Source organism: Eubalaena glacialis, chromosome 13 (genome assembly GCF_028564815.1).
Source record: "Eubalaena glacialis isolate mEubGla1 chromosome 13, mEubGla1.1.hap2.+ XY, whole genome shotgun sequence".
In the NCBI taxonomy this organism is placed as follows: domain Eukaryota; kingdom Metazoa; phylum Chordata; class Mammalia; order Artiodactyla; family Balaenidae; genus Eubalaena; species Eubalaena glacialis.
In genome coordinates, this window is record NC_083728.1 from 21,793,065 (window position 1) to 21,817,410 (window position 24,346).

Here is a 24,346-nt window from a genome sequence, read left to right on the forward strand (position 1 = left end):
CTCTGTGAAATTTTATGGTGTACCCTCAGTGAAATTTTAAACAACGCTACTGGAGGAGAGGTCCTGAGAGCCAGACTGACCAGTCAGTGCTGGTCACAGAGAGGAACAAGCTAGTCTCCAGTCCCCACAGAATGTGACAAAGTCCTGGGAGAGAGATCATCATCCAAGCTGCACCAACAGGCAAGAGAACAAATGCTGCAACTACTATAGGGAACAAGCCTCTAGAGAGTGTGGCCCAAGAGCAGCTGAGGACAGCCTGACCCTGCTGGGACGGGGAGAGCAGGGGCACATGATGTAGATGTGTGTGCTGTCCAATTTGGCTCCATCTGATGACTGGGCTTCACAGCCACACTGTGAACTCCAACAAGGAGTTATAGCACCGTTCCTGCCCTAAGACACTCACTGCGTAAAGACCACATGAAATACAACAACAACAGTACCTCAACATATGTAAAAAGCGAAACCATGTCTGTGCAACACACTCATTATCCATTTCAGGAGGGATCAGACTGGCATCTTCATCGGGAACTTTAAATGGAGGAAATGAAGGACCATATGTAAAGCGTAGCAATCTAGAAAATAAAAAAAATCACACCACCAAGTTCATTTTGTAACAGAATGGAAAATAACATTCAAGCATTAAAATATACTAAGAGAAATATGATAAGAGAAAATAGATGAAACTTGTATTATACCTCATTGAAGTGAATAAAATAAATGAAAACCCTTGTTTATAAAATAGATAAACTGGAAGAGGATTTCCAGTTTTGTAAAGGATTTTTTAAAACATGTATTTCTTTTTTTAAATAATTAATGTTATTTATAATTTAGTTCATATATTTTTAAGTTATATAATTTATGTTTATTTTATTTACTTATAAAATTTCTTTATAATTTTATAAATTTATGTATTTAATTGTAAGTTTATTTTACTTATATGATTTTATTATAATTATCATATAAGTGATTTTATAAATTAAATATTATATCTCATATAAATTTTATAATACATCTTGTATATAACATTATAATATGTATAACATGTAACATACAATGGTGTATATAATTATACATAATTTTATAATATATACTATAACATAAATTACAAATTAAATATTACTTTATAAAATTAAAAATTACCTAAAAGTTTACTTTATAATTGCAAATAACAAATCATATAATCATAATACACAATTATGCTTATGTTGATTATATAATTAGTCACGTAATATAAATAATAAATTCTTTAAATTACTTTTAAAAGATTCATCGCACTGCAAACGCCTTCAACACAACTAAGCTATAATTTATTCATAATAACTGCTACATAACTTTAAATGAAGTTTAGAATTTATGGTCTGTGTGCCATAAAATGAATTTGACAATTCAATTACTTAACTAAATAGTAATATTCCAAATGTATTAAAACTGTTCAAAGCCCTCTGACCCAATTATTAACCTATTATAATTAGAATAGATTATAATCTATTATAGTTATATAATCTAAAGATTATGTCTTAATAAAATAACCAGAATATACACAAAGACTATGTATAAAGTACTCACATATCAACAATATTTTTAAAATAAAACACAGGGAAAAACTTAAATATCAAAACAGCAAGGAAATTATTAAATGAATTACAATTCCATTTATAAAATGAAAAACTATAAAGCCATTAAAAAATGATCTTGAGATCTATTTAGGAAGAAAAAAGGCACATGTAATTACTGGGACAAGAATCAAACAACAGATTAAAAAAAGCAGATAATACTGTATCAAATAATCTCAAACAGATTTTTTAAAAAAGAGAAAACAGAAAAAATACATTCAAACTTTGGTTATTTGTAAGTGATGGATATTTCCCCCTACATCTTCCAAATTTTCTATTATAAGCATGTATTGCTTTTATAATCAAGATAAAAGGATGTATTATTTAAAAATAGATTCATAATATTGACATTCACAAAGATATACCAGAATCAATAGAATATTCCAAACCTTCATCTTAGTTTAAACGATGATAAAGAGATAAACATTTATTAACTCTCAAAACGACCAGTCTACCTTCTGATACATGACACCAGCTACGAATGATCTGTTCTCACCTCCACCACTACCCCACCCCCAATCAAATCTGAATCAGATCAAGTCTCTAGATCTAACCACCAGTGGACAGGAAATACAGGGGACAGAGGAACATGCTAATTAACACAACTAGGACATAATCAGAAAAATCCAAAATGTGAAGCATTCTATAAGACAAACAATCCAGTTCAACAAAAAAACTGCAAGGAAATAAAAATGAGAGAACAGTAACCTACAGTTTAAAATAGGCTTAAGAAACATGTCAACTAAATACAATGTCCAGACCTTGTTTGTGTTCTGATTCAATGGAATCAACTATAAAAAAAATTGAGACATTCAGGGACATCTGAACACTCAACAGCTAACCAATATTAACAAACTATTAACATTTTGTTTAGGTGTGGTAAGTGGTATTGTGATTATGTTTAAAAAAGAATGCTCAGCTTTTAGAGTCATATTAAAAGAAATGAAAAAAACAAGTCTGAAAAAAATGAAGCCTAACAGTTTACTCACAGAATAGTGATGGCATTACATATAAATGGTAAAAAAAAAAAAAAAAAAAAAGTTAAATTATTATAATAAAATACTGCCTACTTTGGTTACACAGGAGAACATTATAGTATGGTCCTATTTCTGTAAAATTATGTATAAACATATATAATAAGACTTCTGGTGAACTTAACTCTTTCTGTTATACCTTTCTTTGGTTTGTTTTTTTAAAATAATGATCACGAATATTTTAATAATCAGAATAAGAGTGGGATTTTGGGGGTGGGAGTGGTAGGGCTCAGAATTTATCTGCCTCTCCAAAATACCTGCTTCATCTAAAATGTTTTGGATTAGACAGGCACTAGCCAAACTGACACATCTATTTTTAAAAAGTGGTTTGATTCTCTATCTAAAGTACAGTAATAAGAGACACAGAATAGAGACTTTTTACCATGTACTCTGTGAATCCCAGAAAGACACAGAACTAGGGGAAAGCTACCCAAGGCCAGACGGATGAAGGAAGGCAAGTGGATGATGATAACTTACCTTGAAGTGAGCGCACAGATGACCTTGCTCCACTGCTCCACCACTGCCGGGTGGTGCCTCCAGTTAGCCACCATCTCCTTGGCTGTTTTCCAGTAAGGAGGTGTTGGGAAGCACCGAGTACAAGCTAGTAACCAAACCTCAAAGAGAACACCAATCAACTTCTCTGCTAGATTCTCAGCAATGCCACCTTACCAACAAAAAGAAAACATCTTTGGCATACTTATTTGTAAAGCAGAATCTTTAATTCACTGACTTGGGAGAACTGGTCAAAAAATTAAAATAACTGCAATGTTAAGTTTTGACTTTCAAATAACCACTTAACAGTGAGAACAAAAAACTATTCTTAGAAGCTCCTATGAAGGAAATCATGGATACATCAACCCATTATCACTTCGAAAGTTTTCAAGTGGCCCTGCTCGATTCGTATTGAATCTTCCAGCAGTGGGACAAGGAGTACAGAGGGAAGAAGGGAAAGGATGAGTGTCTATAATGAACGACTGCTATAAGTCAGTTTCTGTGCACACAGCTCATACACATTAATTCTGCAGGATAGGTGTTTATAATATCTCTTACCAATTATCGATTATACCCATTTTGAAGATGAGAAAACAGGTTCAGGAAATTTAAGTAACTTGCCCAAGTTCACACAGCCAATAAGTAAAGGAATCAGAACAAATACCCAAGACTTTTTACCTCTAAACTTTGCTATAAAATGCTTCAGGTGTTTGAAAGCTACCCTTCAAGGGAGAGGGAGGCAAAGAAGGGAGCCGAAGGACTGGTGCTGGGCAGGACAGAGCCTCAACCATGAAAACAGAGCTGCTCCTCTGTTCCAAGCCCTGGAACTAGGAAGAACAGCAGTGGTCTGTACTCTGCATAGCTCCAAAGGCAAACTTGGGACGAGAAGGAAAAGTTCTAAGGATTCCTATTTCAAATGTGCAAAAATGAAGTTTCAACAATAATAAGCCCCAGAAGTGGATGGATTGCCTGCCTCATGGTGCTGAAGTCCCTGGCATGGGGAGTGTGTAGCAGAGAGACACACTATCTGTGTCTGGCCAGCTATCATCAATACCAGACAGGGTATTCCTATTATGGGGTCCCTTGCAACACTAAAATTCTAGTTTTTTTTTAAGATATCTTCCTGGACACTGCATTTGTGTGAGAGCACAAGCACACTCACATGTGTTAGTAAAGAGACTGCACAGATGAATAAGCAACAAGGGAACTTGGATCTAGAATATCAACTTATTGTCTGTGTATACTGTGCATACAAAGCAGGATGTCTAAAATACACTCTAAAATCTTATAAAATTGGAGGCTTTTTAATGGCTAGGCAATGAATGACATACTGTCATACTTCCAAATAGAACACTTTAAGATTCTGTAGGGTTCATTTGCTAAACAAAATATCTTCTAGCTATCAAGTTTTCAGAGTCTACCTGGATAACTACTTTGTAATCAGGTACATTAGTTGTTTCATATATAGGCTCTATCCTAATATACTGAACAAGTTACTGTTACTGTCATTATCAAACATGCATTAATTCACTGAGTCCCTCCCTATATTAGCAAAATCATCACTGAAGGTAACATAACTTTGCATTGTGCCTTTGAGGGTTTTCCATTCTAAGAACTGTTCATCTTGGTTTGTCAACTGTAGTGCCAAAATTTAAATCCCCACAGAGTCTACTACTCATTGAGACTAAAAGTAAACAGCATTTGGAGCTCAGAAATAAATTAGAAAAAAAATTAACAAACCTTGAACGGTTGGTGGTGCTAGAAGTATGTCATTAATCTGCAGAAGAAACAACAGTAAGACTTCCCAGGTTTCTCGGGCCATAATGGATGACTCACGGGCCAGTTTCTGAATGGCTCTCAGGACCTGTAAGCATAGTCGGATCTGACTGGAGCCCTGTTCCTGTCTGAAGAAGACAGACAGACATCACTGACAAGCCTTGAGGAGAGAATGCAACAGTTAAGGACAGGCGACTTTTGGACACAGCAAGCAATGATCCAATGATACTCCCTAACAGCATCAGCAGACAGAATTAGGTGCACCCTCTTCAGTTCAAAGTTACTTCCTCGTCATACAGTTTGGCCCTCTGGGATCTCAGCCTCCCACTCTTAAAGAGCTTGAAGAGCTCCTGGGGAGATAGAGGATAATACAAAACAAACTTCACCGCTAGATTTTCGAAGTCTGAACTGCGCCTGGCACATACAACAGATACTCAATAGGTTTCTGCTGAATGAATGAGCAAATACCCACAGCCACTTCTGCTGCTCACACAGCAGAATGGCCTTTGTATTCTTTTTAAAAATTTTAAACACACATTTACAAGAATCCTGCACGTGATTTCATAGTGCTCACAGTCCCTCTGAAGCTAATGTCTGCTAGAGAAGAGCCTACAGAACGGAATATCCTAACAGGTCCCCAAAACTGACGAGATATAGAGGCAATTGCCTCAGAAATGAGCACCTGCTACTGCTGCTCTACAAAAAAAAAAGGCAACATAACCCAAGATGGGGGCTCCAAAGGTACCCAAGATACTCCCGAAGAACAGTTTTATAACGCTTTTTAGTCCACAGGACCATGTTTCTCCAACAGAATTAGATCAATATATCAGGTCCAAGCTCCAGCCCTTATCCCCACTGTCCAAAGTGGATCACCGTGAGAATTTCAAGAATCATAGTAAACCCACTGCATCAGCAAATGCTGAACTGCCCTCTGGAGTTCCCATGTGAAACCCAAGACAAGTAACTAATACTACTGAAATAAATCTTGAGCCCAAGTTTCTATATATTATGACTCATGTTACAAATTCATAAAACATGTCTGAATCAGAGTAGGGAATCGCAGAGCTGCCTCAAGAAATCCAGAAAATGAAGTGAGTGCCCTTAGAACTCCCATTACAACCTTAGAATAAAGATTCTCAGATTCTGGGCCATGACCCAGAAAACCAGAAACTTATACTGGAGTTGCCAAAAAATGACAACCTTAAGTTTTCCCTAAAGAAGTCAGATCTAAAGTAAAATGATGAGACATTCACTTAGGCAAAGCCAAGAGTCCCCAAGAGCAGGAAGATGTCCCATGTTCAGTTTGATCTGAATCCAGTCCATGGGAAGCCATGAGGCTCAAGCTTGTGTCTGTTGCTCTGGCTACTAAAGACGAGTAAGAAATACATAACAGCCCCAAACCCATGTAGCCATGTAAGAGGAAACCCAGAATAAGAAAAATACCACTAGCAGTCCTGGGGGTGACACTCTTGCAAGATAGCAATGACACTAGAAGCCTTCCAAATGGTAACCCAGGCCTACCTACCCTTTCTAGGTACTACCTGCCCAGTGGCAGAAAAGGAAACACCTGCTCCTTAGGTACTGTAGCCTCACTCAGACAGCCTAAATTTAAGAGCAGTGTCCAAGTTTCTACAGCTAAGAGAAACAAGGTAATCTTTACTGAAAAATAAACAGAAAGGTCTAAACACCAAAGATGTTCCTTTCCCCTTAATATTTTCAAAAGCAACTTGTGAACTTCAGAAAACTGTTCTAGAACATGGGGTGGTGAACTATGTATGGCCAATGGGTCAAATCTGGCCTGCTATCTGTTTTTGTAAATAAAGTTTTATTGGAACACAACCATGCTCATTTATTTATATATCATCTATGGCTGCTTCTCTACACCAGCAGAGATGAATAGTTGTGACAGACACCGTATGGCCCACAAAGGCTAAAATATTTACTATATGACTCTTCACAAAAAGTTTGCCGACCACTGCTTTAGAAGAACATCACATTTTCTAAAGAAGTTTATTTGAGCAATGAAAACACTAATCAATTTTAAACGATGGGTCACTCTTCACTCAATTATGCAAAAAAAAAAAACAAAACAAAAACTGATAGGCAAAAGAGAAAGGTTACATCCACTCTGACTTAATCTCTAGCAAAGTAGTAGAGGCTGTTTCCTCTATTCTGAGTGTTAGTTTTCATAAAAACAACTAATTAAGTAAACTTGATGACAATTTTGTGAACTATCTGAATCAAAAAAAAAAAAAAATGAAACTTCCAGTAATAGGAGATGAGATCACAACTCCCAATATTTAGCACTGAAAATATTCAGCTCCCTAAGACATTACTGGCCATGAGAACTCTAATACTCAGTTCAGCACCCACTTAGAAGTATGCACACACACACACTTTTGAGAAAATAAGCTACTTACCAAACAGTAAGATGAACAATTTATAAGATAGTCATTGTTTCTCAAAAGAGAAAAGCCAAAGCAAAATCCTAATTAACTCAAATGCCATTGATTTTTCTCATCAATACAAACTAACTAAGCACTGAGAGTTGGTAAGAGTACAAAGAGGAAACAAACACAGTGACTGTACTATCCATGAGACTGTCCCATGCACTAAGAAAAAGCCTAGTAAATTAGTCTCCTAAATGGGATGACAAGAAAGCATTAAAAGTATTATATCATTTTAGAAGAACCTGCTTAGCCACAAACAATATGCCACTTACTTCCCATCATTTCCTGTTATAATTCTATTTGAAATCAATAAATGTAAGCAACCAGCATTTTATTCACCCTAATGTAATACCAGTACTGCTCTAGGTACTGTGGAAGTCCAAACTACATATAACCTAGTTCCGACCCTCAAGTTGGTTAGATGGGGAAATGAGACACACACATTTTAAAAGATAAGCAATAAAACTGGAGAGATACAAGAAGTACACAGGAAGTACCCTACAGGGTCAAAGAAGGTGTGATCACTATGGGCCTGGATGATCAGGTAAGGCTGAATTTAAGATGAACCATCAAGAGAGAGATGTGGACAACTAGGACAGGGAGAGGAGGATGAGGATGGCAAAAGAGTAGGTAATGATGAGGAAGATCTTTAAGGAGTCTTGGGAGAACGTTTAATTTATGAGTCTGACCAAAGAGCAGGGCTCACGGAGAATTAGCAGCAGCCAACCTGGTTAGGGGCCAGATTACAGCAGGCATTCCACACAAGATAAGGAGTTTACAGGCATACCTCATTGTATTGCACTTCATTCTGTTGCACTTCACAGATATTGCAGTTTTTTTACAAATTGAAGACTTGTGGCAATCCTGCACTGATTGAGCAAGTCTATCGGCACCATTTTTCCAACTGTATTTGCTCACTTTGTGTCTCTGTGCCACATTTTGGTAATTCTCGCAATATTTTCATTATTATATCTGTTATGGTGATCTATGATCAGTGATCTTTGATGTTACTATTGTAATTGTTTTGGGGCACTACAAACCACGCCCATACAAGACAGCGAACTTAACTGATAAATGTTGTGTGTGTTCTGACTGCTCCACCGACCGGCCATTTTCCTGCTCTCTCCCTCTCCTCAGGCCTCCCTATTCCCTGAGAGATAGCAATATTAAAATTAGGCCATTTAATAACCCTACAATGGCCTCTAAGTGTTCAAGTGAAAGGAGAATCATATGTCTCTCACTTTAAATCAAAAGCTAGAAACAACAAGGACCTACCTTATAGCACAGGGAACCATATTCAGTACCCTGTAATAACCTATAATGGTAAAGAATCTGAAAAAGAATATACATATATATGTGTGTGTTTATATATGTATGTGTGTGTATATATATATATACACAAAAAACTGAATCACTTTGCTGTACACCAGAGTCTAACACAACATTGTAAAAAGGTAGAAATGATTAAGCTTAGTGAGGAAGGCAAGTCAAAAGCCAAGACAGGCTGGAAGCTAGACCTCTTGCACCAATTAGTCAAATTGTGAATGCAAAGGAAAAGTCCTTGAAGGAAATCAAAAGTGCTACTCCAGTGAACACACAAATGATAAGAAGAGAAACAGGCTTACTACTGATATGAAGAAAGTTTTAGTGTCTGGATAGAATATCAAACCAGCCACAACATTGCGTTAAGCCAAAGCCTACCCCAGAGCAGGCCCCTAACTTTCTTCAGTTCTATGAAGGCTGAGAGCAGTGAGGAAGCTACAGAAGGAAAGTCTGAGGCCAGCAGAGGTTGGTTCATGAAGTTAAGGAAATGTCTCCATTAGAAAAAAAAAAAAAAAAAAAAGTGCAAGAAAAAGCGGCAATTGCTAATGTAAAAGCTGTAGCAAGTTACCCAGAAGATCTAGCCAAGATAAAGTGGCCACACTAAACAACAGATTTTCAATGGAGACAAAACAGCCTACAGCCTTCTATTGGAAGAAGATGCCATCTAGGACTTTCATAGCTACAGAGAAGTCAACTCCTGGCTTCAAAGCTTCAAAGGTCAGGCTGACTCTCTTGTTAGGGGCTAATGCAGCTGGTGACTTCAAGTTGAAGCCAATGCTCATTCACCATTCTGAAAGTCCTAGGGCCCCTAAGAATTATGCTAAATCTACTCTGCCTGTGCCATATAAATGAAACAATAAAGCCTGGATGCCAGCACATCTGTTTACAACATTTTAAGCCCACTGCTGAGACCTACAGTAGCTCAGAAAAAAAGATGCCTTTCAAAATATTACTGCTCATTAACAATGTACCTGGGTCATCCAAGAGCTCTAAGAATGTCACCTGCCATTTCAGTAAACAAACAATATTGTGGCCATAGTCATCAGCTGCTGCAGCTGCCCCCCCACCCCCATGGTGCACCCTGAGGGGACTTCAGGACAGAGAGAAACAAAATAGTGGCCCTAGATAGTTAAGATGCATACCAAAGGAATAATTTCAATGAGCCCAAACTCTTGCACCTTCCCATACACAGAAAGGCACTAAAATCACTAACTTGAGATGTGTTTTTTGATTAGCAGTAATCTTTTGATGTTCCACTACACAGTTTTGTTTTTTTCCCAGCAAAAGTCCTATACATCCTCGCTCCTCCCTCACCTCTTTGGAACAGCCCCTCAGAGCTGAGAAACAGTATCCGGGCTACAGTCTTCAGTAAGTCCGCCGAATAAAACATAATTCTCAACTTTTCGACTGTGCAGTTTTTTCAGTCAACACTGAGATGTACAACAAGATTAATGTTTGCCTGCTAACCCAAAATCCATTCTGCTGCCCACGAATCAAGGAGCAATTTCGACTTTCAAGTTTTATTATTTAAGAAATACATTTCTTAAGACTATAGCTGCCACAGATAGCAATTCCTCTGATGGATCTGGGCAAAGGAAATTGAAAACCCTCTGGAAAGGATTCACCATTCTAAATGGCATTAAGAATATTTATGTCATGGGAAGAGATCAAAACATCAATATCAATAAGAGTCTGGAAGAAGCTGATTTCAACCCTCACGGATGACTCTGAGGGGCTCAAGACTTCAGTGGTGGAAGTAAACGCAGATGTGGTAGAAATAATAAGAGAACTAAAATTAGAAGTGGAGCCCGAAGACGTGACTGAATTGCTGCAATCGCATAATAAAACTTTAATGGAAGAGGAGTTGCTTCTTATGGATGAGCAGAGAAAGTGGTTTCCTGAGATGGAATCTACTCCTGGTGAAGATGCTGTGAAAATTATTGAAATGACAACAAAGAATTTAGAATATTACATAAACTTAGTTGATAAAGCAGCAGCAGGGTCTGAGAGGATTAACTCCAATTTTGAAAGAACTACTGTAGGTAAAATGCTATCAAACAACATTGCACGCTACAGACAAATCGTTCATGAACTGAAGAGTCAATGAATGTGGCAGACTTCACTGTTGTCTTATTTTAACACATCGCCACAGCCACCCAAGCTTCAGCAACCACCACCCTGATCAGTCAGCAGCCATCGCATTGAGGCAGGACCCTCCACCAGCAAAAAGATTTCAGTTCACTAAAGGCTCAGATGGTTAGCATTTTTCAGCAATGCTAGTATTTTTTAATCAAGATATGTAATTGTTTTTTTAGACATAATGCTATTGCATATTTACAGACTACAGTATAGTATAAAAACTTTTACGCACTGGGAAACCAAAAAATTCATGTGACTGCTTTATTTCAATGATCGCTTTATTGTGGTGGTCTGCAACCAAACTTGCAATATCTTGAGGTATGTTTGTACAACTGATCCTACAGACCAGAGCTCTTAATGGAGATTCCTCTTTTTTAATTCAGATTTTCCAAAGTAATCTTCCTTCTAAATTTAAAAAGTTAAAATCTACAGGGCTGGTTTTTGGATGATTCAAAGTCCTCATCATCTGACAGACCAAAAGCCCTAACCAGAACTTTTCCAAAAGGAGGGAAGCCCACTTGCCCCTTCCACAGACATAAAAAACAGCTGAAAACAGATTTTTCTCAAAGGAAATCCCTACAAACAGGCAACTAATGCTTTCTTCTCCATTATTTTCTATATTTCCAAAATCCTTTATAGTGACATATAATTCTTTTAGAATGGGAAAAAAATGTTTTAGGCACAAGTAAGGCAATCTTACATTACAATATTTAAGGTCTCTGCTGCAGAGATAGGGGAAAAACTCAGTAACAAACCGTCAAAAGTATTCTTTTGGCCTACTACAAATGTGCCTATAATTTCAAATCTGCTTACTTCAATGTCTTCATTCTCTCATAAGAAAGATTCATTTTAAGGTAGATGGCTTAGTCGCCTTTAGCTTAAGTGGAGACAAGAATTACGTTAGGCAAAAGTATGTTTTTTTTGACTGGAAGGGAAAGGGGTCACAGTATTTTAACATCTAATAGCTAACAGATCTTAGAAGCAAAGCCAAAAGCCGTTCAAATGAACACACACTTGTTAAAGAGTCCTAGTAAACATTATATAAGCCCATCTCTCTCATTCATATTAACATACGCTTTAACTGAACAAGTAATGAAAGTTACTGTTCAAAGGTCTAACAATGAAATCAGTTCCTATAATACAAAAAAGTAACATTGATGAGTAGTTTATTATGATCCTGATAACAGGCCAGATAGACTAGTATAGCTTACCTTGGTACAAAAAGATTCTGCAGGTGTTTTAGTATACTTTGAACATATAGATTAGGCTCTTTAATAACTGGCAATGGAATAGAATCTTTCGGCAACACTAAAGCCATAATCCAGTCAGTATATACATCAACACAATATTTTACAGTCTCTCCGTCCAATGGAAGGGTCAGTCCATAGCAAATTACTTCCATGGTCCATTTTACCTAAACAAAAGAAAATATACATATAGAATTATTACACATTCCTATCTCTATATCAGTAGACTGATTTAAAATGTTAACCTCTTTTATTGTCAAAAACCTCTCAACTGAAGTATATTCATCTCAACATACATCAGATTAATTCTACAGAATGTACTTTCCATGTATAAGACATACTCAGACAACGTTTCCTAAGCAAAAGATTTAAGAAGAAAATAAATTACTTATTTCTAATTATTAAGCCTATGTTGGCTTTCACCCCTTAAACATTATTATTGTTTGCTCTGTAAAATAAAAAGTAAGTACAGGTCATCTTGATTTTCCATAGAGATTGGAGGCACAGAAATAGAAAATTTTAGATATTTTTCTCCACTTAATTTGCATGCGGGTATGTGTGTCATTTAGGAAATCACTTACATAAATTTAATTATATTCCATTTCCAGATTATGCAACTTTAACAAACAACAGGAAGGAAGATGAACTGCCCCACTCTTATTTTGTGACTATTTTCACTGGCAAAGAAAACAATATTTTAAATGGAACGGCAAGAACAAACACAGGTCAGAAGGGACTGAAGCTGGGTAAGATCTTAAAAAGGCACTTAGCTGCACTAAACGAGTTCCAGCCTCCTGACCTGTCTGAATCATAGGGGCCGAGAGAAGTTGCCTAAGAGACTGCTGAACCACTGCTTGCGGTCATGAACGAATAAGGCACAATGAGAAAGGGGAAATGGCCTAATTTGCAAAAGAGGATGAAACTATATTCCAGATAATGTACACTGGAAAGTTTAAGTGAATTCCAGACAAAACTCTGGGACAAATTACTAAGCAGATGATCAGTGAGCACTTATGAAAGGGAAGCAGGGTCGCTGAGAACCAGCCTGCTCAAAAAGAACAAGTCGTGCCAGACAAGCTTCATTCCTTTATTAAGAGGGTTACTATGAAAGCAGCTGACAAATGTAGAAACCTGGCACTGACTTAAAACCAGTTTCTGAGGTACTTTCATAAATATTATCTAAACATCAAAATAACCGGTGTGAGAGGGTAAACTATCCTCATTTTATTTTTATATTTTATTTTTATTTTCTGGCCACACTGCATGGCTCGTGGCATCTTAGTCCCCCAACTAGGGATCAAACGTGTACCCCCTGCAGTGGAAACATGGAGTCTTAACCACTGGACCGCCAGGGAAGTCCCCACCCTCATTTCATACATAAGAAAACTGAAGTTTAGCAAATTAAGCAATTTGGCCCATGGCACTCGTTTGGAAATGCTGGAGCTGAAAACTTGATCCCTGGTCTTCCAACTAGAAATCTAAAGCTATTCTCACCGTGCCATTAACAGCCTTCTCTGGCAAAGGGGGATCTGGGCTTTAACAAGAAATTTGGTCCTCGTGGACAAGATGGAAAGATACAGTCCAGAAGGAGGTAGAATGGTTGGATTTGTAACTGGTCAAAATAACATGGGAGAATAGCAGTGGATTACTGTACCAAGATCATTTTGGAAGAAGATGCCCAATGGCATGCCAAAGGCTCTGCCAAGATTTTAACTTAGAGAAAAACAGATTACATGCTGACCATTTGTAGATATCACAAAGCTAAAAAAAAAAAAAAACTAACTTGTTAAATAGAAATTCAGGATTCAAAAAGATTATAACAGCTTTGGGTTTCCCTGGTGGCGCAGTGGTTAAGAATCCGCCTGCCAATGCAGGGGACACGGGTTCGAGCCCTGGTCCCGGAAGATCCCACATGCTGTGGAGCAATTACGTGTGCTACAACTACTGAGCCTGTGCTCTAGAGCCTGCGAGCCACAACTACTGAAGCCCGTGTGCCACAACTACTGAAGCCCATGCGCCTAGAACCCGTGCTCCGCAACAAGAGGAGCCACCCCAATGAGAAGCCCGTGCACCGCAATGAAGAGTAGCCCCTGCTCGCCGCAACTAGAGAAAGCCCGTGAGCAGCAACAAAGACCCAATGCAGCCAAACATAAATAAATAAAAAATTAAAATTAAAAAAAAAGATTATAACAGCTTAAAACTAAAGCTGAATCTAACAAGATAAATACATGTACTGAAATTTTTAACCTCAGAACTACAAAGGCTAAGGGTAGAAAATACATAACAACAATATAATATAATAGAAAGTAACATATGACAGCAATAAATGTTAAAAGTGACTATAAAAACAGTGAAGCTGTGACAAATGAGGTGGGAAGGGGCATGGAGGGGGTGGGATTTAGCTGAACAAGAGAAAGAATTTTAAAAGAGGTTGCAAGTCCCTAATTATCACAGGAAAGACCAAGGAGAAGATATCTTTGGTAATATCTTCACACAATAGTTCAATTGTATAATTCGAGAGGACACTGGATTCAAGACCTATTCTCTCATATCCTTTTGAGGGTAGGAAAGGAGAAAAAACAAGGGCTGCACTGAGCACCTTTATCTACTCACATGCCATCTCTTCCCAGGAGAGGGCAGCAAAGAATTACAGACACACCAAGAAGAGAGTGCGCCAGGACAAGTGCTGGTCCTCGGGGTAAGTCTCTGCCAGGGCACTCTGAGAATAAAATGCTCCTCAGTATGAGGGGCTTCCCCTTCGGCAACCCAGGCTCTTTGGCCTACAGAGGGTAAATAAAATGCTTCCTGAGCTATAAACCTTAGTCTCCTATCTAGAGTTGTCTTATATCTAGATTAAGTCTAATCTCTCCTTCACAAGAAATCAAAATGTAAGTGAAAAACAGTGCGGGGGGGGGGGTGTCTGAGAAATAGGTAAACCCAAAGCCTAAAGATTGTATGAATGTCCTCAAGCACAGGGGACAAGTTCTAATCCCGATCTTAGCCAGACCTCATACTAGCAAGCTCTGTATCACTCCATTCTCAGGGCCCCTTCATGACTCCCCACTGGCAACTTAACTTCAGCCCTGTCCCCTGAACCCAAGAACAGAGGACCAGCTCTAGGCCAAGCCACTCCAAAAGCTCCTCATCTTTAGGAACAGCAAACACAACCCCCACTCCAACCACGTGGGCTCACAGCCATACAGACTTAGCTGCTCTGTAGCACTCTTAAACCTAGAAGTCAGACAAGGGTAGACTGGGATGGAGACAGCGGGAGAGCCTAAAGCGCAGTGCACATGTGTAGCCTGAAGACAACACAGATAGGCCTTCAGTCAGAGGCCATCTAGAGGTAGGAATGAAGACCTTCCAAACACAACCTCTGAATGGAAATCTGAAGACTAAGCCTAAGACTTAGGGAAAGGGACCTGACAGGCAAGTCTCTGTCTCAGCTCACAGCTCAAGTGGAGAACTGGGTCCAGCTAGCAGGAAGTCCCAACAGCACAATGGTACAACCTATTCCTCATAACTCCCACAGACTCTGGGCCCCAACCCTCAACCCAAATACGGTCAAATTAAGACGTCACATTACACTGAGCAGAAATCCACTTAAAAAGACAATGTTAAACAAATTATTCTGTAACAAACTTATATTTTCACAGAGTAGAATGAAACGAAAAAACACTTACTTCTTTGTCAGTTTTCAACAAACTCTCACTACCAGCCGCTGAAAGGGTACCTAAGGCCTGCCCGAGAGGATGAACCACCGCATTGGCCACCTCTCGCCCAACGCTCTCTGGATAGCTGTGTAGCACACTGGTGTGGCCCTGATCATTCTGAATCACCAAATGCAGCGACCTCCACTCAGAGTACATTGTGCCGCTAAAGGACTATCCAAATGGCACCTGAAAAGACAAAAGAGAATTACAAGTCAAACTATATTGCTGCAAACTAATAAAACTTAGTAAAATACATATTTACCCTACATAGCAAGATAAAGAAGCTGTAAATATACTGCCTTGAGAAGACTGAGGAAAAAAAACATTTAAATGTCTTGAGAATGTCCTAAATAGCCTCTTAGTGAGATCAGGTAGGAAAGGCAGACCCTAGGACGCAGCTGTCTGAGCACCTCCCCAAAAGAGCCCTCAGAAGCCCAGAGTAGAGCTGGGGCAGATGGCCACCGTGCAAGGGGATAAAATAATCAAATTTGGTACACTCACAGCATGAGGGAACCTTCTACATTCCATGTTCCAGGATAGAAAAAGATAGAAGAAGGGTATGCTCTAAGTAAGAAAGGGAGACAAAGGAAAGGGTTTACTCTAGGCCCCAGATTTTTCAGTTAACAGTTTCCAAGCACCTATTACTTGCTAGAAACATACCCCTGCAATTTCCCACCAATGCCCTCAAATCAGACATAAAATTCTTTGAGAATATTTCATTCTCTACAGCAGTGGCATACATTCTTCTGGTAATGGAACCCCTGGAAGTCAATGTCCTTCAGAAAACATATAAAGACCTGCCACTTACTGAGCATTTACTACATACTACTCATGAAATCACACAACAGCTCTATGAAAATTAAGTAATGCTATCCCTAATTCACAGATGAAAAAACTGAGGCATAGAGAGGTCTGCTGCTTCCCTGAGGCTTCAGAACTATAACATGGTAGAGGTGGGTTTTGAGTCCACATCTGTTGGGCTCCAGGGACCATGCTCTTAACCACAGCATGTACTGCCCCTCCCTAACCTATATATTCTCCATGACATGTCCTGCTTTTCCCTATGCTGTATATTCTCCATGTAAAGATATCTAAGTCTACCATACAAATGAGAAACTTTAGCCACAGAAACATATCTATATGAATGCAATGTAAATATTACAATCATAAATGCCATACCCATGAGGAGAATCAAGGATGGTTAGTCCTTTCCAATTAACTTCTATTAACTTTCATTTTCTACTTGCTCTGAAATCTGTTTGCCCAGCCAGCAGAGTTTACGGATACACTTAAGCTTTAAAAAGTTCTATCCCTTAAACTAGTTTTTCTTCAAACTGGTAGCTTTGTTTAATTTTATCTTACAAAACCTCATTCCAGATCAGTAAGTATCAGTGTTTTTCAAGAGGATATGGTCCTCCTCTGAACCAAGAGGCCCTGAAAATGGGAAGGCAGAAAGGATGAACCAGAATCGAACAAAGTACCTACAATGTGAAGGATGGGTGGATGCGACTGACTGTTAAAGTTGCCTCAATTTCCTTAGGATTTATAAGGAACCCCCCTAAGGATATCCTGATGTTCCCCCCCGCCCCCGGCACCACCGCCCTAAAATAAGCACTCTCAAAAACGGAAGGGAAAATTTGTGGCCCTGAACCAAGATGGCGGAGTAGAAGGACGTGCTCTCACTCCCTCTTGTGAAAACACCAGAATGACAACTAGCTGCTGGACAATCATCAACACAAAGACACTGGAACTCACCAAAAAAGATACCCCACATCCAAAGACAAAGAAGCCGCAATGAGACGGTAGGAGGGGCACAATCACAGTAAAATCAAATCCCAAAACTGCTGGGTGGGTGACTCACAGACTGGAGAACACTTACACCACAGAAGTCCACCCACTGGAGTGAAGGTTCTGAGCCTCACGTCAGGCTTCCCAACCTGGGGGTCCGGCAATGGGAGGAGGAATTCCTAGAGAATCAGACTTTGAAGGCTAGTGGGATTTGATTGCAGGACTTCCACAGGACTCAGGGAAACAGAGACTCCACTCTTGGAGGGCACACACAAAGTAGTGTGCACATCAGGACCCAGGGGAAGGAGCAGTGACCCCAGGGGAGACTGAACCAGACCTACCTGCTAGTGTTGGAGGGTCTCCTGCAGAGGCGGGGGGTGGCTGTGCCTCACCGTGGGGACAAGGACACTGGCAGCAGAAGTTGTGGGAAGTACTCCTTGGCGTGAGCCCTCCCAGAGTCCACCATTAGCCCCACCAAAGAGCCCAGGTAGGCTCCAGTGTTAGGTTGCCTCAGGCCAAACAACCACAGGGAGGGAATCCAGCCCCACCCATCAGCAGTCAAGCGGATTAAAGTTTTACTGAGCTCTGCCCACCAGAGCAACAATCAGCTCTACCCACCACCAGTCGCTCCCATCAGGAAACTTGCACAAGCCTCTTAGATAGCCTCATCCACCAGAGGGCAGACAGCAGAAGCAAGAAGAACTACAATCCTGCAGCCTGTGGAACAAAAACCACATTCACAGAAAGATGGACAAGACGAAAAGGCAGAGGGCTATGTACCAGATGAAGGAACAAGATAAAACCCCAGAAAAACAACTAAATAAAGTGGAGACAGGCAACCTTCCAGAAAAAGAATTCAGAATAATGATAGTGAAGATGATCCAGGACCTCGGAAAAAAAATGGAGGCAAAGATCGAGAAGGTGCAAGAAATGTTTAACAAAGACCTAGAAGAATTAAAGAACAAAAAAACAGAGATGAACAATACAATAACTGAAATGAAAACTACACTAGAGGAATCAATAGAAGAATAACTGAGGCAGAAGAACGGATAAGTGACCTGGAAGACAGAATGGTGGAACTCACTGCTGCGGAACAGAATAAAGAAAAAAGAATGAAAAGAAATGAAGACAGCCTAAGAGACCTCTGGGACAACATTAAATGCAAAAACATTCGCCTTATAGGGGTCCCAGAAGGAGGAGAGAGAGAAAGGACCAGAGAAAATATTTGAAGAGATTATAGTCAAAAACTTCCCTAACATGGGAAAGGAAATAGGCACCCAAGTCCAGGAAGCACAGCGAGTCCCATACAGGATAAACCCAAAGAGAAACACGCCGAGACACATAGTAATCAAATTGGCAAAAATTAAAGACAAAGAAAAATTATTGAAAGCAGCAAGGGAAAAACGACAAATAACATAGAACGGAACTCCCATAAGGTTAACAGCTGATTTCTCAGCAGAAACTCTACAAGCCAGAAGGGAGTGGCATGATATACTTAAAGTGATGAAAGGAAAGAACCTACAACCAAGATTACTCTACCCGGCAAGGATCTCATTCAGATTCCATGGAGAAATCAAAAGCTTTACAGACAAGCAAAAGCTAAGAGAATTCAGCACCACCAAACCAGCTCTAACAACGAATGCTAAAGGAACTTCTCTAAGTGGGAAACACAAGAGAAGAAAAGGACCTACAAAAACAAACCCAAAACAATTTAAAAAATGGTCATAGGAACATACATATGGATAATTACCTTAAACGTGAATGGATTAAATGCTCCAACCAAAAGACACAGGCTTGCTGAATGGATACAAAAACAAGACCCATACATATGCTGTCTACAAGAGACCCACTTCAGACCTAGGGACACGTACAGACTGAAAGTGAGGGGATGGAAAAAGATAGTCCATGCAAATGGAAATCAAAAGAAAGCTGGAGTAGCTATACTCGTATCAGATAAAATAGACTTTAAAGTAATGTTACAAGAGACAAGGAAGGACACTACATAATGATCAAGGGATCAATCCAAGAAGGTATAACAATTATAAATATATATGCACCCAACATAGGAGCACCTCAATACATAAGGCAACTGCTAACAGCTATAAAAGAGAAAATAGACAGTAACACAATAATAGTGGGGGACTTTAACACCTCACTTACACCAATGGACAGATCATCCAAATAAAAATAAATAAGGAAACAGAAGCTTTAAAGGACACAATAGACAAGATAGATTTAATTGATATTTATAGGACATTCCATCCAAAAACAGCAGATTACACGTTCTTCTCAAGTGCGCACGGAACATTCTCCAGGATAGATCACATCTTGGTTCACAAATCAAGCCTCAGTAAATTTAAGAAAATTGAAATCATATCAAGCATCTTTTCTGACCACAATGCTATGAGATTAGAAATCAAATACAGGGAAAAAAGTGTAAAAAACACAAACACATGGAGGCTAAACAATACATTACTAAAAAACCAAGAGATCACTGAAGAAATCAAAGAGGAAATCAAAACTTACCTAGAGACAAATGACAATGAACACACGACGATCCAAAACCTATGGGATGCAGCAAAAGCAGTTCTAAGAGGGAAGTTTATAGCTATACAAGCCCACCTCAAGACACAAGAAAAATCTCAAATAAACAGTCTAACCTTACACCTAAAGGAACTACAGAAAGAAGAACAAACAAAACACAAAGTTAGCAGAAGGAAAGAAATCATAAAGATCAGAGCAGAAATAAATGAAATAGAAACAACGAAAACAATAGCAAAGACCAATAAAACTAAAAGCTGGTTCTTTGAGAAGATAAACAAAATTGATAAACCATTAGCCAGACTCATCAAGAAAAAGAGGGAGAGGACTCAAATCAATAAAATTAGAAATGAAAAAGGAGAAGTTACAACAGACACTGCAGAAATACAAAGCATCCTAAGAGACTACTACAAGCAACTCTATGCCAATGAAATGGACAACCTGGAAGAAATGGACAAATTCTTAGAAAGGTATAACCTTCCAAGACTGAACCAGGAAGAAACAGAAAATATGAACAGACCAATGACAAGTAATGAAATTGAAACTGTGATTAAAACTCTTCCAACAAACAAAAGTCCAGGACCAGATGGCTTCACAGGTGAATTCTATCAAACATTTAGAGAAGAGCCAACACCCATCCTTCTCAAACTCTTCCAAAAAATTGCAGAGGAAGGAACACTCCCAAACTCATTCTATGAGGCCACCATCACCCTGATACCAAAACCAGACCAAGATACTACAAAAAAAGAAAATTACAGACCAATATCACTCATGAATATAGATGCAAAAATCCTCAACAAAATACTAGCAAACAGAATCCAACAACACATTAAAAGGATCATACACCATGATCAAGTGGGATTTATCTCAGGGATGCAAGGATTCTTCAATATACACAAATCAATCAATGTGATACACCATATTAACAAATTGAAGAAGAAAAACCATCATCTCAATAGATGCAGAAAAAGCTTTTGACAAAATTCAACACCCATTTATGATAAAAACTCTCCAGAAAGTGGGCATAGAGGGAACCTACCTCAACATAATAAAGGCCATATATGACAAACCCACAGCAAACATCATTCTCAATGGTGAAAAACTGAAAGCATTTCCTCTAAGATCAGGAACAAGACAAGGATGTCCACTCTCGCCACTATTATTCAACATAGTTTTGGAAGTCCTAGCCATGGCAATCAGAGAAGAAAAAGAAATACAAATTGGAAAGGAAGAAGTAAAACTGTCACTCTCTGCAGATGACATGATACTATACATAGAGAATCCTAAAGATGCCACCAGAAAACTACTAGAGCTAATCAATGAATCTGGTAAAGTTGCAGGATACAAAATTAATGCACAGAAATCTCTTGCATTCCTATACACTAATGATGAAAAATCTGAAAGAGAAATTAAGGAAACACTCCCATTTACCATTGCAACAAAAAGAATAAAATACCTAGGAATAAACCTACCTAGGGAGACAAAAGACCGGTACGCAGAAAACTGTGAGACACTGATGAAAGAAATTAAAGATGATACCAACAGATGGAGAGATATACCATGTTCTTGGATTGGAAGAATCAATACTGTGAAAATGACTATACTACTCAAAGCAATCTACAGATTCAATGCAATCCCTATCAAATTACCAATGGCATTTTTTACGGAACTAGAACAAAAAATCTTAAAATTTGTATGGAGACACAAAAGACCCCAAATAGCCAAAGCAGTCTTGAGGGAAAAAAACGGAGCCGGAGGAATCAGACTCCCTGACTTCAGACTCTACTACAAAGCTACAGTCATCAAGACAACAAGGTACTGGCACAAAAAGAGAAACATAGATCAATGGAACAAGATAGAAAGCCCAGAGATAAACCCACGCACCTATGGTCAACTAATCTATGACAAAGGAGGCAAGGATATACAATGGAGAAAAGACAGTCTCTTCAATAAATGGTGCTAGGAAAACTGGACAGCTACATGTAAAAGAATGAAATTAGAACACTCCCTAACACCATACACAAAAATAAACTCAAAATGGATTCGAGACCTAAATGTAAGACCGGACACTATAAAACTCTTAGAGGAAAACTTAGGAAGAACACTCTTTGACATAAATCACAGCAAGATCTTTTTTGATCCACCTCCTAGAGTAATGGAAATAAAAACAAAAATAAACAAATGGGACCTAATGAAACTTAAAAGCTTTTGCACAGCAAAGGAAACCATAAACAAGACGAAAAGACAACACTCAGAATGGGAGAAAATATTTGCAAATGAATCAACGGACAAAGGATTAATCTCCAAAATATATAAACAGCTCATGCAGCTCAATATTAAAGAAACAAACAACCCAATCCAAAAATGGGCAGAAGACCTAAAGAGACATTTCTCCAAAGATATACAGATGGCCAAGAAGCACATGAAAAGCTGCTCAACATCACTAATTATTAAGAGAAATGCAAATCAAAACTACAATGAGGTATCACCTCACACCAGTGAGAATGGGCATCATCAGAAAATCTACAAACAATAAATCTTGGAGAGGGTGTGGAGAAAAGGGAACCCTCTTGCACTGTTGGTGGGAATGGAAATTGATACAGCCACTACGGAGAACAGTATGGAGGTTCCTTAAAAAACTAAAAAAAGAATTACCATATGATCCAGCAATCCCACTACTGGGCATATACCCAGAGAAAACCGTAATTCAAAAAGACACATGCACCCCAATGTTCAATGCAGCACTATTTACAATAGCCAGGTCATGGAAGCAACCTAAATGCCCATCGACAGATGAATGGATAAAGAAGATGTGGTACATATATACAATGAAATATTACTCAGCCATAAAAAGGAACGAAATTGGGTCATTTGTTGAGACGTGGATGGATCTAGAGACTGTCATACAGAGTGAAGTAAGTCAGAAAGAGAAAAACAAATATCGTATATTAACGCATATATGTGGAACCTAGAAAAATGGTACAGATGAACTGGTTTGCAGGGCAGAAATTGAGACACAGATGTAGAGAACAAATGTATGGACACCAAGGCGGGAAAGCCACGGGGGTGGTGGGGGTGGTGGTGTGATGAATTGGGCGATTGGGAATGACATGTACACACTGATGTGTATAAAACTGATGACTAATAAGAATTTTTTAAAAAATGGAAGGGTAAAAAGGGGAGACTCTGATAGGTTGCCATTCTCATCAGAGGATAACTTATACCCACACAACATTTTTTCTCACCTTTTTTAATAAACATATATATAAATACACACACACACACACACACATATACATATAGTATATAGTATAATATATATACACACACTATAATCTCTTCAATAAATGCACAAGAACATTATACTACAAGGTTTTTTGTTTTGTTTTAGTGTGATTTTTTACCCTTTATATTTGTCTTCATTCCCTATCCAAATAATTCACTTCCCTGAATAGATAATCCATTTAACCAACCTAACACTTCCTTGTGTATTTTGCTCCATCCTAACTCAAATCATATTAAAATAATTTATATACACACATAGCTAGGGACTATATACTCTTCTACATCTTTTTTCCATTCACCAGTACCTCATGAATATCCTTCCAATAAGATTCTTTTTAATGGCTGTGTACTATTCCATGATATGATACAATTTATTCAGTCTCCCAATGATTTACATTTACTTCATTTCCCATACTTTGTCACCAGGAAATAATGATGCAATAAATATGCTTGCTTATATATCCTTTAGTAGTGGCCTTTTAATTTCTATGGAACAAGTTTCCAAGAGTGAAACCACTGGATCAAGGAGTATATGTATTTTTAATGTTAATAGGTCTTGCCAGATAGATTCCCAAAAAGCTGTAACAACTCCCATTTACATTAGGAATGGATGAGAGCCCTTCCCTCCTCTCACTCCCAATCTTTTGCCAAGAATCAGATTTATTTACATATTTGTTTATTTGCCAATTTGGTAGGTATGAAGTGAAATTTCATTATTCTAGCCAAATATTTTTTTTTATTTTATAACTTCTAGCTTTGAGTCTGGCTTAGGTGATTTCTCCCTCCTATCCCCTGTATCAGTGTTTTTCAAACTGTGGGTAATAAAATAAATGAAATAGATAATACTTTTTAATTATATGGAATAGAATATACAATAAAGGCACCACACACAGTAAAGGTAAGCAATGTTCTGAGACTTGTTTCATTTTTTATATATGCATATGT

The 24,346-nt window shown here is 38.4% G+C and overlaps 1 protein-coding gene across 4 annotated transcripts in view; it reads right to left on the minus strand.

The window, feature by feature from the left end:
* Nucleotides 1–24,346, minus strand: part of RALGAPB (Ral GTPase activating protein non-catalytic subunit beta) — a 104,635-nt gene that overhangs the window by 69,772 nt on the left and 10,517 nt on the right. For 2 of the 4 annotated variants that reach the window (XM_061210413.1, XM_061210411.1), the window contains exons 2-6: nt 15,758–15,973; nt 12,039–12,241; nt 4,880–5,043; nt 3,125–3,311; nt 441–572 (exon numbers count right to left, since the gene is read on the minus strand). In XM_061210413.1, the coding sequence (XP_061066396.1) occupies nt 441–572; nt 3,125–3,311; nt 4,880–5,043; nt 12,039–12,241; nt 15,758–15,943 (872 nt within the window). In that variant the 5' untranslated portion in view covers nt 15,944–15,973. Of the gene's footprint in view, nt 1–440; nt 573–3,124; nt 3,312–4,879; nt 5,044–12,038; nt 12,242–15,757; nt 15,974–16,288; nt 16,304–24,346 lie in introns of those variants that run through there. The other 2 variants (XM_061210412.1, XM_061210414.1) reach the window with 2 other exon arrangements.